We start from the raw sequence: 17,755 nt of genomic DNA on the forward strand, positions 1-17,755 counted from the left end.
GAAATATGATCATTCCTGCATATTAATATTCATATAAAATAGAGGAAGCACTAAAATACCATAAAAAGTGGTGTGTCCTATTCTCAGGGTTTAGTTCTACAATTGGATACTGGTTTGGAGTCACTGGGTCACGTGGCATGGAAGCTATTGAAAGAAATATGATCATTCCTGCATATTAATATTCATATAAAATAGAGGAAGCACTAAAATACCATAAAAAGTGGTGTGTCCTATTCTCAGGGTTTAGTTCTACAATTGGATACTGGTTTGGAGTCACTGGGTCACGTGGCATGGAAGCTATTGAATGAAATATGATCATTCCTGCATATTAATATTCATATAAAATAGAGGAAGCACTAAAATACCAAAAAAAGTGGTGTGTCCTATTCTCAGGGTTTAGTTCTACAATTGGATACTGCTTTGGAGTCACTGGGTCACGTGGCATGGAAGCTATTGAATGAAATATGATCATTCCTGCATATTAATATTCATATAAAATAGAGGAAGCACTAAAATACCATAAAAAGTGGTGTGTCCTATTCTCAGGGTTTAGTTCTACAATTGGATACTGGTTTGGAGTCACTGGGTCAAGTGGCATGGAAGCTATTGAATGAAATATGATCATTCCTGCATATTAATATTCATATAAAATAGAGGAAGCACTAAAATACCATAAAAAGTGGTGTGTCCTATTCTCAGGGTTTAGTTCTACAAGTGGATACTGGTTTGGAGTCACTGGGTCACGTGGCATGGAAGCTATTGAATGAAATATGATCATTCCTGCATATTAATATTCATATAAAAAAGAGAAATCGCTAAAATACCATAAAAAGTGGTGTGTCCTAATCTTAGGCTTTAGTTCTACAATTGGATACTGGTTTGGAGTCACTGGGTCACGTGGCATGGAAGCTATTGAAAGAAATATGATCATTCCTGCTTATTAATATTCATATAAAATAGAGGAAGCACTAAAATGCCATAAAAAGTGGTGTGTCCTAATCGTAGGCTTTAGTTCTACAATTGGATACTGGTTTGGAGTCACTTGGTCACGTGGCATGGAAGCTATTGAAAGAAATATGATCATTCCTGCTTATTAATATTCATATAAAATAGAGGAAGCACTAAAATACCATAAAAAGTAGTGTGTCCTATTCTCAGGGTTTAGTTCTACAATTGGATACTGGTTTGGAGTCACTGGGTCACGTGGCATGGAAGCTATTGAATGAAATATGATCATTCCTGCATATTAATATTCATATAAAATAGAGGAAGCACTAAAATACCAAAAAAAGTGGTGTGTCCTATTCTCAGGGTTTAGTTCTACAATTGGATACTGCTTTGGAGTCACTGGGTCACGTGGCATGGAAGCTATTGAATGAAATATGATCATTCCTGCATATTAATATTCATATAAAATAGAGGAAGCACTAAAATACCATAAAAAGTGGTGTGTCCTATTCTCAGGGTTTAGTTCTACAATTGGATACTGGTTTGGAGTCACTGGGTCAAGTGGCATGGAAGCTATTGAATGAAATATGATCATTCCTGCATATTAATATTCATATAAAATAGAGGAAGCACTAAAATACCATAAAAAGTGGTGTGTCCTATTCTCAGGGTTTAGTTCTACAAGTGGATACTGGTTTGGAGTCACTGGGTCACGTGGCATGGAAGCTATTGAATGAAATATGATCATTCCTGCATATTAATATTCATATAAAAAAGAGAAATCGCTAAAATACCATAAAAAGTGGTGTGTCCTAATCTTAGGCTTTAGTTCTACAATTGGATACTGGTTTGGAGTCACTGGGTCACGTGGCATGGAAGCTATTGAAAGAAATATGATCATTCCTGCTTATTAATATTCATATAAAATAGAGGAAGCACTAAAATGCCATAAAAAGTGGTGTGTCCTAATCGTAGGCTTTAGTTCTACAATTGGATACTGGTTTGGAGTCACTTGGTCACGTGGCATGGAAGCTATTGAAAGAAATATGATCATTCCTGCTTATTAATATTCATATAAAATAGAGGAAGCACTAAAATACCATAAAAAGTAGTGTGTCCTATTCTCAGGGTTTAGTTCTACAATTGGATACTGGTTTGGAGTCACTGGGTCACGTGGCATGGAAGCTATTGAATGAAATATGATCATTCCTGCATATTAATATTCATATAAAATAGAGGAAGCACTAAAATACCATAAAAAGTGGTGTGTCCTAATCTTAGGGTTTAGTTCTACAATTGGATACTGGTTTGGAGTCACTGGGTCACGTGGCATGGAAGCTATTGAATGAAATATGATCATTCCTGCATATTAATATTCATATAAAATAGAGGAAGCACTAAAATACCATAAAAAGTGGTGTGTCCTAATCTTAGGGTTTAGTTCTACAATTGGATACTGGTTTGGAGTCACTGGGTCACGTGGCATGGAAGCTATTGAAAGAAATATGATCATTCCTGCATATTAATATTCATATAAAATAGAGGAAGCACTAAAATACCAAAAAAAGTGGTGTGTCCTATTCTCAGGGTTTAGTTCTACAATTGGATACTGCTTTGGAGTCACTGGGTCACGTGGCATGGAAGCTATTGAATGAAATATGATCATTCCTGCATATTAATATTCATATAAAATAGAGGAAGCACTAAAATACCATAAAAAGTGGTGTGTCCTATTCTCAGGGTTTAGTTCTACAATTGGATACTGGTTTGGAGTCACTGGGTCAAGTGGCATGGAAGCTATTGAATGAAATATGATCATTCCTGCATATTAATATTCATATAAAATAGAGGAAGCACTAAAATACCATAAAAAGTGGTGTGTCCTATTCTCAGGGTTTAGTTCTACAAGTGGATACTGGTTTGGAGTCACTGGGTCACGTGGCATGGAAGCTATTGAATGAAATATGATCATTCCTGCATATTAATATTCATATAAAAAAGAGAAATCGCTAAAATACCATAAAAAGTGGTGTGTCCTAATCTTAGGCTTTAGTTCTACAATTGGATACTGGTTTGGAGTCACTGGGTCACGTGGCATGGAAGCTATTGAAAGAAATATGATCATTCCTGCTTATTAATATTCATATAAAATAGAGGAAGCACTAAAATGCCATAAAAAGTGGTGTGTCCTAATCGTAGGCTTTAGTTCTACAATTGGATACTGGTTTGGAGTCACTTGGTCACGTGGCATGGAAGCTATTGAAAGAAATATGATCATTCCTGCTTATTAATATTCATATAAAATAGAGGAAGCACTAAAATACCATAAAAAGTAGTGTGTCCTATTCTCAGGGTTTAGTTCTACAATTGGATACTGGTTTGGAGTCACTGGGTCACGTGGCATGGAAGCTATTGAATGAAATATGATCATTCCTGCATATTAATATTCATATAAAATAGAGGAAGCACTAAAATACCATAAAAAGTGGTGTGTCCTAATCTTAGGGTTTAGTTCTACAATTGGATACTGGTTTGGAGTCACTGGGTCACGTGGCATGGAAGCTATTGAAAGAAATATGATCATTCCTGCATATTAATATTCATATAAAATAGAGGAAGCAATAAAATACTATAACAAGTGGTGTGTCTTATTCTTAGGGTTTAGTTCTACAATTGGATACTGGTTTGGAGTCACTGGGTCACATGGCATGGAAGCTATTGAAAGAAATATGATCATCTCTGCATATTAATATTCATATAAAATAGAGGAAGGAATAAAATACTACAACAAGTGGTGTGTCTTATTCTAAGGGTTTAGTTCTACAATTGGATACTGGTTTGGAGTCACTGGGTCACATAGCATGGAAGCTATTGAAAGAAATATGATCATTCCTGCATATTAATATTCATATAAAATAGAGAAAGCACTAAAATACCATAAAAAGTGGTGTGTCCTCTTCTTAGAGTTTAGTTCTACAATTGGATACTGGTTTGGAGTCACTGGGTCACATGGCATGGAAGCTATTGAAAATACTGCAAGTATTTTGTATTGATATATTTACGTGAAGTAATTTATTGACGGTCCCTAAATCAGTTTCCAGCGATTCACCGCGAGGCTCTGCGAGGTGCGCTAACCGTTCTCCTGCTGCTATTGTCGGGCAAATCTCCGTGAAGTCGCGGCTGGAACTGGACTGAATATCCGTCGAATATCCAACCTAAAACTAAGTTCACCGCGGTGGTGCGGCGGTCCTCTCAACTGGGCTCCTCTTCATCTCTGCTTTATTTACCTGTCTGTACGTCAGCCATGTGTCTGATGATACGATCAGAATCCGCTTTGAGGAACCCGTGGGACGTCCTCCAGCATCTGTGATCAATCTAGAAAAACTTCGGAACATCTTCGTGAAAATATGGACGGATCAACCGGGAATAACCCAACAACCATCGGACGCTGGTTCTTCAAAGTGTCTCATGACCCTGGACAGCAGATTCGACTGCTCCAGAGACCGAGTACTGACTCAGAGTGAGTGTCAGGAACGAGGGTGTTGCTATGCCCCTCTGGCGCTCACCTCTGGCCCCCCTTGGTGCTACTATCCTCGGTCATATAGCGGCTACAAGATGGGTCCGCTCAGCCCCACCAAGAGAGGCCGGGGTGCCACTCTGGTACGGCCGACTCCCTCCTACCTCCCCAGGGACATAACCACACTGCGCCTGGAGGTAATAGAGGAGACGCCGAACTGCTTCCATCTCACAGTAAGTTTCTCTAAATCAGGCATTTTTATATTTGAAACAAAACGAAACACATGTACCTTATTTGAGTTTAGGTACATGTGTGAGTAATTATGGGAGTTTTTTTTATACTATTATTATTTATAATTTCTTCTTTGGGAGACGTTTTAAGCCAAGGCATCAGTGAATTCAGATAGAAGTCATTATTGAGCACAGGTATCTCTCTCAGGGGTGCTTGTGGATGTTGGGGAATGAACTCACTGCCTTTTACCAATCACCCTAGCCACTATTTCACTATCTGATTAGGAGTTGTGTTTAATGATCAACCACACTTAATAAAATGCATGCAAAAAATATATATATGGTAATTTCTCACCATGCAAATAAATTTGTTAGTTGAAGGACCCCTCGTCGAAGCGATATGAAGTTCCTCTGCCTCCTGGTAACTTTCGTGGGCTGAAGACCGACCAGGACTCTCTCTATACAGCCGAGTTCCAGCCAGACCCTTTTGGCTTCATCATTCAGCGTAAATCCAATGGCCATGTAATGTGAGTTGATCCTTTTCAAATAATTTCAACTTTCCGTTAATTATTCCCACATGACAAAAAGTGCTTTGTAATAACTAGAACTTCTATATTTTACATGTTTGTAGAGCAACATGCATACACAACTAGGAGAAGAACAGAAATTATAAGAATTTAAAGAATTGAAACCAGAAATCTACAAAAAGTATACTCCATAACTTATTTTCAAAAAGCTGCGCCCCGGCTTGTTAACATTACATGCCCATTTTATCTCCAGCCTCTCGGTGAAAGTTCCTGATTCTCATCCCAAATGACCTAAATTACCTCACGCCCCTTCGCTGACCGTACCCCATGACCTCACTTTCTGTCCAGCCTGAACACCACCGTGGCCCCGCTGCTGTTCTCGGACCAGTACCTGCAGCTCTCGACCTCCCTGGCCTCCCCGGTGCTGTCCGGCCTGGGGGAGCACTACACCCTGCTGGGCCTGGACCTCAACTGGACCAGCCTCACCTTCTGGAACAGAGACATGGCGCCTCATGTCAGTTCATGAGTACCTGCATTGGATCAGTGTGGTTTGGCATTTTTTCTTTGGTTGTTTTTGTTGACCAAGGTTAACTTTGTGACTTTTTTGCCTCACATTTTATGAAAATAATTGTATTTGTAGGCTACATAATTGTATGTAGCCTTACCATTCACAAATAAATCGTCTGTTTCCTTTGTAATTACTGTATGCTAGTCTACGTTACCTAATTGATTGTATATGTCCTTGTTTTCCCAACCTGCTGCTACAGGCTAATGCTAATTTGTATGGGTCCCACCCCTTCTACCTGGTCCAAGAGAAGGACGGCCTAGCGCACGGCGTCTTCCTGCTCAACAGCAATGCCATGGGTACTCAACACCCCTTTTGCCTGGAGTGCCCCTGTTTTACCACCTCAATCATACATCTGGGTGAACTTTTTGATGTCACGTAAGGGTCGATACTGAAATGGCCAGTAATGGCTGATCAATGTCACACCTGGTGGTAAAGTAAGGGGCCCTCTAAGACACTACAGTGCACCCACTCTCCCATGTATATATGTGTGTATATATATATATATATATATTTACTTTGTGATATTTTTTGCTTAAGAGGTGGCCCTGCAGCCCACGCCTGCCCTCACCTGGGTGTCGGTTGGAGGGATCCTGGACCTGTACGTCTTTCTGGGCCCCGACCCTCAGAGTGTGGTACGACAGTACCTGCAGGTTGTCGGTATGGGGCTCCGATTCATCCAAAAGTATCAGTATTCAAACTGCCTTTGAAGAAGTTGTGTGATATTGGCTCCTTTTTTTGTATTTCAGTGATATTTGATGTTTGCGCTGATGATGGGCCATTGTTTTTTCTTGGATTGTTTAGTCTAATATGATTACCAACATGAATCACAGTAATGTGCTCACACACACATTTTGCGTGAATGTTAAAGGAAATACCTTTTTATAGTTGGGGTCCGTTATTGTTAATAGTCTGTCGGGTATGGGTGGAAATGAGTGATCACGTGAGTTCTGATTGGTTGACCTTAAGCCCTCCCCACCCCTAGGCTACCCTATGATGCCTCCCTATTGGTCGCTGGGCTTCCACCTGTGTCGTTGGGGCTATCACACCTCCAATGAGACCCGATCCGTGGTACAGCGCATGCACATGCACAATTTCCCACTGGTAAATAATTTCTAATTTGGTTCCAAATTCAAATGAAACATCTACCAGGTGGTCATGGGATGCATGTGGGATGTTACCATTAACGTTGTGCATTGATTGGTTTCTAATGATCTAAATAGGATGTGCAGTGGAATGATCTGGACTATGCAGACAAGCGCCGGGTGTTCACCTTTGACCCCCAGAGATTCAGGGATTTACCAGACATGGTGGAGGAGTTCCATCAGAGAGGGATGAAGTATATTCTCATATTGGTCAGTTGCCAAATCAACATCTTTAAACCATAAAACCCCTGTTTTAACTCTCAAACTAACGCACTCTATTCTTTAAACACATTTTAACCATCATATTAACTTACCATAGCCTTTTTAAACCATGGATACTATAATGGTCAAACAGCTGTCACACACAGTTTTTAACGGGGTTCAATTTGTTGAAAGAGCTGGTTAACCTGATTCTGTAAACCCTGCAGAAAACCAAGTAGTTTCTATAATCTGCCTATAGGGGTCAGTGCTCTCAGACAAAACGTACCATCCCAGTCAATCTTCTTCTCAGGATCCTGGTATCAGCAGCACCAGCCCTAAAGGGACGTACCTTCCTTATGAGGATGGACAGAGGAGAGGGGTCTTCATTAGGAATGCTACGGGACACACCCTCATCGGGAAGGTTGGGCTCAACTGTTTGTGTTTTGCATATCCCTAACCCTAATTCTGAAATACAAGTGGTATGTATGTGTTTAAGTGTATTTGAAATTACTAAACAGTTTCAGGTTGAAACCTTGCTTTTCATTACCATTGTGAAATTATTCTGTGTTCCTGAAATGAGTCTGTGTTGCTGAAATGAGTTTGTGTTCCTTAAATGAGTCAGTGTTTCTAAACTGTGTTCCTGCACTGAATTGCCATATGCTAACACAGCAGAAGCCAGTGCTATGCAGGCATCCGCTGTGTTGCTGTATTGTAATTCTATCCCTGTATCCCAGTTGTGGCCGGGCCAGACTGCCTTCCCCGACTTCACAAACCCGGAGACTATCCTCTGGTGGAGAGACTGCATCCAAAGTTTCCACTCTACCGTCAAACTAGATGGGCTGTGGATCGTAAGTTTTGTTTACACATGCACACACTCACTCACTCGCTCACTCCCTCACTCACTCACTCACTCACTCACTCACTCACTCATACACTAATGAGCTGTGTCTGACCTCACACGTATACACAGAAGCATGTTTGGTCGACCTGTATTCCAGCACCTTATTATTATTTTATACATTTTAACATATACATGATTTCATCTAGTTTCCTCTCTTCCCAGGACATGAACGAACCAGCCAATTTTGTGCAGGGTTCAGTGGACGGCTGTCCAGACAGTGACCTGGAGGCCCCACCCTATACACCAAGTAAGTGTACTGAATCACTGCCATTGATCACTTTCACTTACTCTTATAACAAACTCTTATGATGATTGTGACTGAAGTTAATTCAGTAAGTTTGCCCATTCAAGAATAAATAGATCACTAACTTTTAAGGGACAGTGTGGAACGGTCCCTTTTCTTAAACTAGACATAATTGAGTGAGTGTGTGACATAAGTACTTCATAAAATCAACCTTTCGTTTTGACCAGTTGCTTTGTGCATTCTATTTATTTTCTCTTAATATCCGTCTGGAAGCTTTCTAAAATTGGTTTGCCCTTTAGCAGACCAGGGTGCATTTCCTCAGTCATTTTCCATTAGTTCTTTGAATGGCAATTTGCTTGGGAATTTGCATAGAATTGTGAACCTGCCTCTCTTTCTGCTTGAGTTTACAACAGTGCTGAATGAAAACCAGGAGTCCAACTGAATGTGGAATGTGTCTAATATAAAGTCAATGGGTTCTGCTGAAAATGCCAGTGGTACTGGTATTTTGAGTATGCATGCATCTTTTGAAATAGTGTATTATATGCCGGATTTATCCTCTGACTTTTTGTTTCACACATGTGGACCATAGGATAATGTAAACCTTTTAGCGAGATGCCCAAACCACTACCTGTTCTTTCATGACATGTATATGAATTCATGATGTCTAAACCACTTGGAAAAACAAGTATTGGCAACCAAATGACTAAAAAGTAGATAGGACAACATTAAACCCACAGGTGTTGGGAAATAGCGGACACTGAACAGGCATGTTTACATAGACACAGCCAATGGTTTGCTGTCAACATTACAAGCAGGATATATGCCCATGTATTGGACTTTTACTGGGGCGTACGGTGAGTTAGGTAAATAAAGGCAGTGGTCCTTATCTTTTAAAATGGAGGGTGATATCAGCAAGAAAGAGTGAGAGTTCTTGCTATATACCTGTTAACAGGCATTTGAACAAAAGGGGGCGGCGTTGACCTGGTTTACAGCCAGAATATGGCTGGTACATCAGAATGCATCATGGGATTTTTTGTTGGCGAGTGGCGATACTCTGCTATACTGAGAGAAACATGAGAAAAGCAGTGGCACTTTCAAACACAACTATGTATCCCCCTTATGACAAATAATTTCTGCCTTGATTACAAAACAAACTATTCTTAGCCACTATGGTCATAGCGATGTTCCCTTGTGATGACCTGCACTTGAACCTTAAACAACAAATAAACAGCCTACATTTCAATTTTTTTTTCTCTATTATTATTAGTAGCAAGGGTGCAGATCTTATTACAACTTAGGATCACAAACATGTTCATTTTCAAGAGTACTTTCTGGAGGGGACATAAATAATATCACCGTGTATCATATATCCAATGCATTGCTCTAACAAACGGTTCAGTCAGATACGTATGGGGACGTAAACCATCCTTTAAAAAGTGTTGTTTGAATGTTTGAAAGTGGAGACGGCTTCTATTAAGTACGTATTTAGAAAAAAATTATGTTGAGGGTAACAAATTCAGGTTTTTCAGAAGTTTGAGTGCCCATGATTATTAGGTTGTATTAGTCATTTAGTCATGTATTTCCCATCTGGGATTAATAAAGTATATCTTATCTTATTATTTCATCCTTGAACTGTAATATATGTGTGTGTGTGTGTGTGTGTGTGTGTGTGTGTTTTTGTCTGTGTGTGTGTTTGTGTCTGTGTGTCTTGTCTTCCATTTAAAGAGGGTGTCATCGGAGGCCAGCTGAACGTGGGCACCCTCTGCATGTCTGCGCAGCAAAACCTGTCCACCCACTACAACCTGCACAATCTGTATGGATTGACAGAGGCCAGCGCCACCTACAGGTAACATGGCACACTGCAAGTATCTGGTAAAAAGTGTGAAACTGCCGTGCCTTGTTCAACCTATGTCTATTTGAGATTTACAAGGCACAAGGGGAGTTCCCGGTAACAACCAAAGCATTTAAATTGCCTGACTTTATGAGGGAATTCAGGAGCACATGCACAATGGATTTCATCAATCAATGTCATTTATAGACATTCATAGCATTCTCAGCACGGACTGCCATCACGAGAAAGATTGATTGCTGTTTTTTAATACACTTTCAATATAGGCATTTTTGTAAAGGATCTGTTTGACGATGGCTCATTCATAGCAATAACAAATTGTTATTTGTTGTTGCATTTTCTGTTAGGCAACAAAAAATGCTTATTTAATTTTGGGATTTCCTGTTTTTATTGTGTCCCTTATTTGACTGCATGTGTATTGACTGTGAAGGCTGTAAAATGGTCTTTACAGCACTTTGGTAAAAATATACTTATTTTTTTTAGGGTGCTACAGTGGGGCAAAAAAGTATTTAGTCAGTCACCAATTGTGCAAGTTCTCCCACTTAAAAAGACGAGAGAGGCCTGTAATTTTCATCATAGGTAAACCTCAGCTATGAGAGACAAAATGAAAAAAAAAATCCAGAAAATCACATTGTCTGATTTTTTTAAGAATTTATTTGCAAATTATGGTGGAAAATAAGTATTTGGTCACCTACAAACCAGCAAGATTTCTGGCTGTCACAGACCTGTAACTTCTTCTTTAAGAGGCTCCTCTGTCCTCCACTTGTTACCTGTATTAATGGCACCTGTTTGAACTCCTTATCAGTATAAAAGACACCTGTCCACAACTTCAAACAGTCACACTCCAAACTCCACTATGACCAAGACCAAAGAGCTGTCAAAGGACACCAGAAACACAATTGTAGACCTGCACCAGGCTGGGAAGTCTGAATCTGCAATAGGTAAGCAGCTTGGTGTGAAGAAATCAACTGTGGGAGCAATTATTAGGAAATGGAATACATACAAGACCACTGATAATCTCCCTCGATCTGGGGCTCCACGCAAGATCTCACCCTGTGGGGTCAAAATGATCACAAGAACGGTGAACAAAAATCCCAGAACCACACGGGGGGACCTAGTGAATGACCTCCAGAGAGCTGGGACCAAAGTAACAAAGGCTACCATCACTAACACACTACGCCGCCAGGGACTCAAATCCTGCAGTGCCAGACGTGTCCCCCTGCTAAAGCCAGTGCATGTCCGGGCCCGTTTGAAGTTTGCTAGAGAGCATTTGGATGATCCAGAACAGGATTGGGAGAATGTCATATGGTCAGATGAAACCAAAATAGAACTTTTTGGTAAAAACTCAACTCGTCATGTTTGGAGGAGAAAGAATGCTGAGTTGCATCCAAAGAACACCATACCTACAGTGAAGCATGGGGGTGGAAACATCATGCTTTGGGGTTGTTTTTTTGCCAAGGGACCAGGACGTCTGATCCGTATGACGGAAAGAATGAATGGGGCCATGTATCGTGAGATTTTGAGTGAAAACCTCCTTCCATCAGCAAGGGCACTGAAGATGAAACGTGGCTGGGTCTTTTAGCATGACAATGACCCCAAACACACCGCCCGGGCAACGAAGGAGTGGCTTCGTAAGAAGCATTTCAAGGTCCTGGAGTGGCCTAGCCAGTCTCCAGATCTCAACCCCATAGAAAATCTTTGGAGGGAGTTGAAAGTCCGTGTGGCCCAAAAACATCACTGCTCTAGAGGAGATCTGCATGGAGGAATGGGCCAAAATACCAGCAGCAGTGTGTGAAAACCTTGTAAAGACTTACAGAAAACGTTTGACCTCTGTCATTGCCAACAAAGGGCATGTAACAAAGCATTGAGATGACCTTTTGTTATTGACCAAATACTTATTTTCCACCATAATTTGCAAATAAATTCTTTAAAAATCAGACAATGTGATTTTCTAGATTTTTTTTTTTCATTATGTCTCTCATAGCTGAGGTATACCTATGGTGAAAATAACAGGCCTCTCTCATCTTTTTAAGTGGGAGAACTTGCACAATTGGAGGCTGACTAAATACTTTTTTGCCCCACTGTATATAAATAAAGTCAACCTGAAATTTGAAACTTTGGTAAATGTCTTGTGATGGCAGCGCTCTGGTGGAGATCTTGGAGAGGAGGCCCCTCGTTCTCTCCCGCTCCTCCTTTCCGGGCATCGGACGCTTCTCCGGGGTGTGGACCGGGGACGTCCGGAGCGACTGGGAGCAGCTGCGGTACTCCGTTCCCGGTAAGGAGGGGCACGTGTGCGTCTGTGGTGCCAGAGAACCCCATGGGTTACCTTCTCACAGGGGATCGATCCCAAAAAATATATACACAGCTATGTTCCCAAATCGATCAAAAAAGTAACTTTACCGTCACTTTATTGTCTTTTTTTTATGACCTTTCGTTTGTTGACCTCCCCTCCACCCCCCATCCCCCCCACCCCCTTCCCAGCTGTGCTGCAGCTGGGCCTGTCGGGCATGGCGTTGGCGGGGGCTGATGTGTGTGGCTTCGGGGGGGACACCACAGAGGAACTGTGTGTGCGCTGGATGCAGCTGGGAGCCTTCTACCCCTTTATGAGGAACCACAACGACAGGCCCAACGCTGTGAGACGGACCGTCCCCGCCTACGTGTCCCTATGTTGGCATGCCGTCGCTTATTTGCTGTGCACACAATGTCATTTGTTGTCCTGTTTGGACAGGCTGAGTTATTTACTTTGGTTTAGTCAGGTTTTTCGAGCCTTTTGTCTTTGAGTGTAGCCGCTATTGTTGGATTTTTCGCTTACAAGCAGTCCATCTGTTTTGATGTACTAAGAGAGGTTATTCTAAAGTCTTTGTGTGTGTGTGTGTGTGTGTGTGTGTGTGTGTGTGTGCGTGCTAGCCCCAGGAACCCTACGTGTTTGGGCAGAGAGCCCAGGCGGCCATGCGGAGGGCCCTGAACCAGCGCTACTCCCTCCTTCCATTCCTCTACACACTCTTCCATCACGCACACACCTCCGCAGACACGGTGGCCCGGCCCCTCTTCCTGGAGTACGTCTCTCTACATCTCTTTCCGTCTCTTCTCTTCGGCTTTTCTTGCTCCCTTTCTCCTTTTCATATCTCTCTTCTCTAATCCGTTCGTCCTCTCATCTGCGCTGTTCTCCTATCCTCTCGTTCTTGTTCTGCCCTCCTTCTCTTTTCCTCTCCTCTCCTATCTCATTCTCCTTTCCTCTCCTCTCATTCTGCCCCTCTTCTTCCTCTCCCTCTCCTCATTTTCTATCTTTACACTCCCCTTCTCCCCACTGCTTTTGTCTCTCACTCTCCTACCGCTCTCCTCTCCCTCTCCTCCATGTTTTAGGGCAACACAGTAATAAGGATCTCTGAGCTTGTCTTATCCTATTTTCAGATTCCCCAATGACCCCAACTGCCAGACCATAGACAGGCAGTTCCTGTGGGGGCCCTCGCTGCTTATCAGCCCTGTGTTGGAGCCAGGGGTCGATGACCTGGCCGCTTACCTGCCCGCAGGAACTTGGTACAGTCTGGAGGATGTAAGCATTGACACCTCCCACTCCCTCTCCGATCACCTTGCCCATGGTTTGTTTGAAAGTGCTTAACGCAGATGAAACGCATATCTTTATATCAATATATTTCTAATAAAGTACTGCCAACCCAGGGTAGAGTCATTTAGTCTATTGCCTTCACTGAGAAGGACAATGGCCGGTTGTGGGTTGTTTGTGAGGACAAATGTTTCACATCCCATGGATGTAGATCAGCCATTGCAAAACGTGAAGGGGAATCGACATCACATCAGGTGGTAAAATATCAATGTTATGTTAAACCTGTTATAGTCTTATAAAATAAAAGTCTTATAGTACTACCTCCCCATGTAATGGGTTTGCAGGGTCTGCCCTTCTACAGTAAGGGCCAGTACCTGCTCCTGCCAGCCCCGCTGGACACCATCAACGTCCATGTGAGAGATGGACACGTCATCCCACAGCAGGTCAAAGTATCGGGGCGCACAGAGAAGCTGCTCGACTCCTTTGGTTTCATCAGGAGATTGAATGAATGAGTAGCATACAGAGATGTACTCCGGCACTGGAGCAAAATCCGATAAAAACTCATGATTAGTTTAAGAGAGAATGCGATTATCTTTTTGAGTTCAGGTGTTTACCTTCAGACAGGATTTTATCGTAAAACGTAGATAAGACTAGATAGAAACTTGCGCTAAATGAATACACTAATTTTAGTGTCAGTATAGGGTTATAAGTATACTTTTTTTGACCCATTATCATTACAGGCTCCAAACATAGAATAGGGTTACATGAACTACATCCTCTATTTCTGCAGGAGCCAGCCCTGACAACCAACGCCTCGCGCAGCAATCCTTTCTTCCTCACGGTGGCACTGTCTCCAAGGGGCTGGGCCAGCGGGGACCTGTTCTGGGACGACGGGGACAGCCTGGACACCTTCCATACCGGAGAGTACTGCTATGTCCTCTTCATCGCTGCTCAGGTGGGGAAGACTTCTTCACTGATATTCACTTCCATCCGGTCATTTACATTCAGCCATTTAGCACATGATGATATGCAACTTGACCTACAAATGAGGAACCAGTTGCTGCACAAATCGTTTTTATAAAAAATACAACATGATAGTGTGGCTGTAGGAATCAGGAAGTAGGTTTGTTATTGTAGTAGTATTCAGTTGCATAATAGGAGATAGGCGTTCATCGCAACAAAATTATATACTTTCCAATTTCTATCAAGAATTAAAACAACAAAGTGCAGAAGATGGTAGATTACATGTGTTTTGAAGATATAGGGAGGGATAATGCAGATCTAAGGTTCAAGAATCAAGGTGCAACACCTCAAAATAGTCTGGTCTGGAAACTTCAGAGTTCATTTTTTTTTAAAGAAAACATTTTCCTTGGAAGATAAGGAAATCAAACTCTGAACTGGTTCTAACACATTTATTATGTGCTTCAGGTGACAGCTCTACCACAGACTAGGAGATTCAATGACTAGTTTAACTGACTAGTTTCATTATTTTTAGGAACTCAAGCTTAACCTTGAGGCACTTTAAATGTACAATATGTAAGAATCAGAAATTCCTTCGCATTACCGGCGCCTTTAGCTGGTAAGTGAACTGCAGCCTGCTCAAGCTTGTGCATTCAAAGAGCCAGGTGCTAGGCCCGTGGGTAAAGACAAAAACAATCAAAGACTGATGTTAGTTATAAACATTCCTTTTTCCTGGCCTATTTCTTATATACTAGAAATCTGCCCAAAGGCTGTAGGAAAGTCGGGCAAGTGCACATTTAAAGTAGAACCTGTTCATATTTTGGCAATTTAAAGTGATTCCTGTGTGTAAAAATCCTACAAGCAGTGCCTTTAATGCAAGCAAACTCTATATTTTGTTACTATTCTGGTGACTATTCTTGGCGATGTCGCTCCTCCAGTCCCAGGTCGTGGGTGAACCGGTCAGGCAGAACGGGGGTCTGGGCCGCCTGGTTCTGGGGGGCCTGAGGGTGTTCGGGGTGCCATCACGGCCCGTATCTGTGTGGGCCAACGGGCTGGGAGTCTTGGACTTCACCTATCACACAGACACCAAGGTGAGCTGAGGTCCGCGCCGGAACTGAGGGGGTAGTGGTAATTACATCTCAACTTCGATCAACTGTTTTTATGAAATGGTTGAATCTCACTTTGCGTATTTGTGTTTTATCAAATACCAGCAATTCCAGTTTTATCTAGCACTTATATAAATATCAATATAAATATTGTCTATAATCAATAAGGCTATTTAATATTCTGATTATTGTTTTGATCATTATTAATATGATTATATGCAAGTGTATTAATGTTATAGTTCAAAGTTTCAACATGTTAAAGTGACCAACGGACTAAATTTTGACTTACTAGGCAAGCTTTGAGTATACAGTCTGAAAGCAGGGCCATGGGAGGATGACAAAGTTATAGTTCTCAGAGTGGATGACACACCATCTTTATAGAGCATGTCTCGACCACAAGCATGATAGCAGTAGAAAGGACGGAAGTGCAATGTAAGAAACTTTCATGGACTGAGAGACTGAAGCAGAAACACAATAAGAGCAATACAACGATCTAACAGGTAGGATAAAGAAACAACAGATCAATCTAGCCATCAAAACACTTTATAGTAGCACAGTTAGAAATAATTAACATTAAAGAAACACATCAAAGGATAAAATAACTGAACAGATTAGGATACTAGAATATTAAGTCAAGATACAAAAAATGGCTGAAATAAGCTGTACACATTCTGATAATATGACTATGGTAGGAAGATGATAAGGGTGCATTAACCAGTTTACGCAGATCATAAACATGCAAATTAATGTTGATCATAATAAAGAATCATCAGGTTATATACTGTAAACTCTCTGTCTGTCTGTCTGTCTGTCTGTCTGTCTGTCTGGAGGCGTTGAAGGTGAAGGGTTTGGCCCTGCCCATGTCAGAGGTTTTCACAGTCCGTTGGGCTCTGTGATTTAGGAAGAAGAAGCTGCTTCATTCACACTACTTGTTGCCCCTCATCACCTTTCTTACCTGTTGGTTGTCCTATGAAGCAAGCAGTCTATCTCCAAAATGTAAGGCAACTAAAGTCATTTGTTTTAACCCCAGATCATGGAAACAGTAAAGTAATCAACATGGTTGGAATAACATCTTTCGGTTTATTCTTCCAAGCCAAGTGGATATTGCGAGAGAATGATTTTGACTGAAGTCATGTGTATATATCATGTGTATAATTGTATTTATTTCATCAAGTGAATTCCCTTTAAAGGAGAAATGTGTAAGATTGCCTTTAGCTTTTTGCTGTTAACATGTTCAGTGCAATGTGAAATATGCACTGTTTACCTCCCCTTCACATAAACCCATGGTATCCATGTATCCATGGACATAATCTGGTCTGTTTTAAATAATCAAACTTTGAAGCTATCATCATTATTTATCTTGGCCACTTTATTAGCAATGACTGCTTCTCACTGCTTCACTGAAGAAAGTAACATTTAGCGATTGATTTTCTAATTTAAATGTGCTTCTGTTTTTGTTTTTCACTGCATTTCAATAAAGGATTTGTAAATGTGGTCCTCGTTAGATTATTAATTTAGCCAACACATTGGTGGTTGTTGCTTAATTTATTATTTTACAATTAACATATAAGGCAATACATATTTATACCATTTTAACAAGATGCATATCAGTTATCATTGTTCAAATAGAAAATAAATAGTTTCGACATATTAATTATTATTTATTTTTAATATGATATATCGGTCGCGGAGGGATTTTATGGTCTCAACAAGTCCGCACGGAAGAGATGATGATGATCTTCTTGTCTCTTGCGTCCTCGTGACGTGATGTTCAGACTCAGCAGTGGTCCTGATGATGCGCATAGAGAACCAACTGCATTCTAGCTTAGCCCTCGTGACCTCTAAATCAATACGTTATATATTCAATATTTGTTTAATTCAAGGGTTTATCACATGTTATTTATGAAACAAACGGCGTTTAAAACGTTCATGAATCAATTGTAAATTCGCGGCTTTTCAGTCTTCGCCTTTTTCTATTCCGGAAGCAGCGGGATTTGGGG

The 17,755-nt window shown here is 41.1% G+C and overlaps 1 protein-coding gene across 1 annotated transcript; it reads left to right on the top strand.

Moving 5' to 3' along the window:
• Window positions 1-4,283: 4,283 nt before the first annotated feature.
• gaa (alpha glucosidase) lies at window positions 4,284-17,249 on the top strand. The gene is made up of 19 exons (XM_079745563.1): window positions 4,284-4,698; window positions 5,071-5,222; window positions 5,571-5,736; window positions 5,990-6,086; window positions 6,328-6,447; window positions 6,773-6,891; window positions 7,011-7,142; window positions 7,444-7,554; window positions 7,868-7,981; window positions 8,197-8,281; window positions 10,004-10,124; window positions 12,269-12,402; window positions 12,609-12,760; window positions 13,035-13,183; window positions 13,539-13,680; window positions 14,034-14,132; window positions 14,480-14,644; window positions 15,588-15,740; window positions 16,586-17,249. The coding sequence occupies exons 1-19, from the start codon at window positions 4,417-4,419 to the stop codon at window positions 16,649-16,651; spliced, it is 2,559 nt and encodes an 852-aa protein (XP_079601689.1). The 5' UTR covers window positions 4,284-4,416; the 3' UTR covers window positions 16,652-17,249.
• Window positions 17,250-17,755: the final 506 nt, after the last annotated feature.

This window comes from Pollachius pollachius (genome assembly GCF_949987615.1).
Source record: "Pollachius pollachius genome assembly, chromosome: 11".
Taxonomy (NCBI): Eukaryota; Metazoa; Chordata; class Actinopteri; order Gadiformes; family Gadidae; genus Pollachius; species Pollachius pollachius.

Bases quoted from the DNA above. Each gene is read 5' to 3' on its own strand.
- gaa (XM_079745563.1), top strand. From the start codon at position 4,417: ATGACCCTGGACAGCAGATTCGACTGCTCCAGAGACCGAGTACTGACT. The intron at 5,223-5,570 runs GTGAGTTGATCC...CTTTCTGTCCAG, and splicing joins AAATCCAATGGCCATGTAAT to CCTGAACACCACCGTGGCCC. The intron at 7,982-8,196 runs GTAAGTTTTGTT...CTCTCTTCCCAG, and splicing joins AACTAGATGGGCTGTGGATC to GACATGAACGAACCAGCCAA.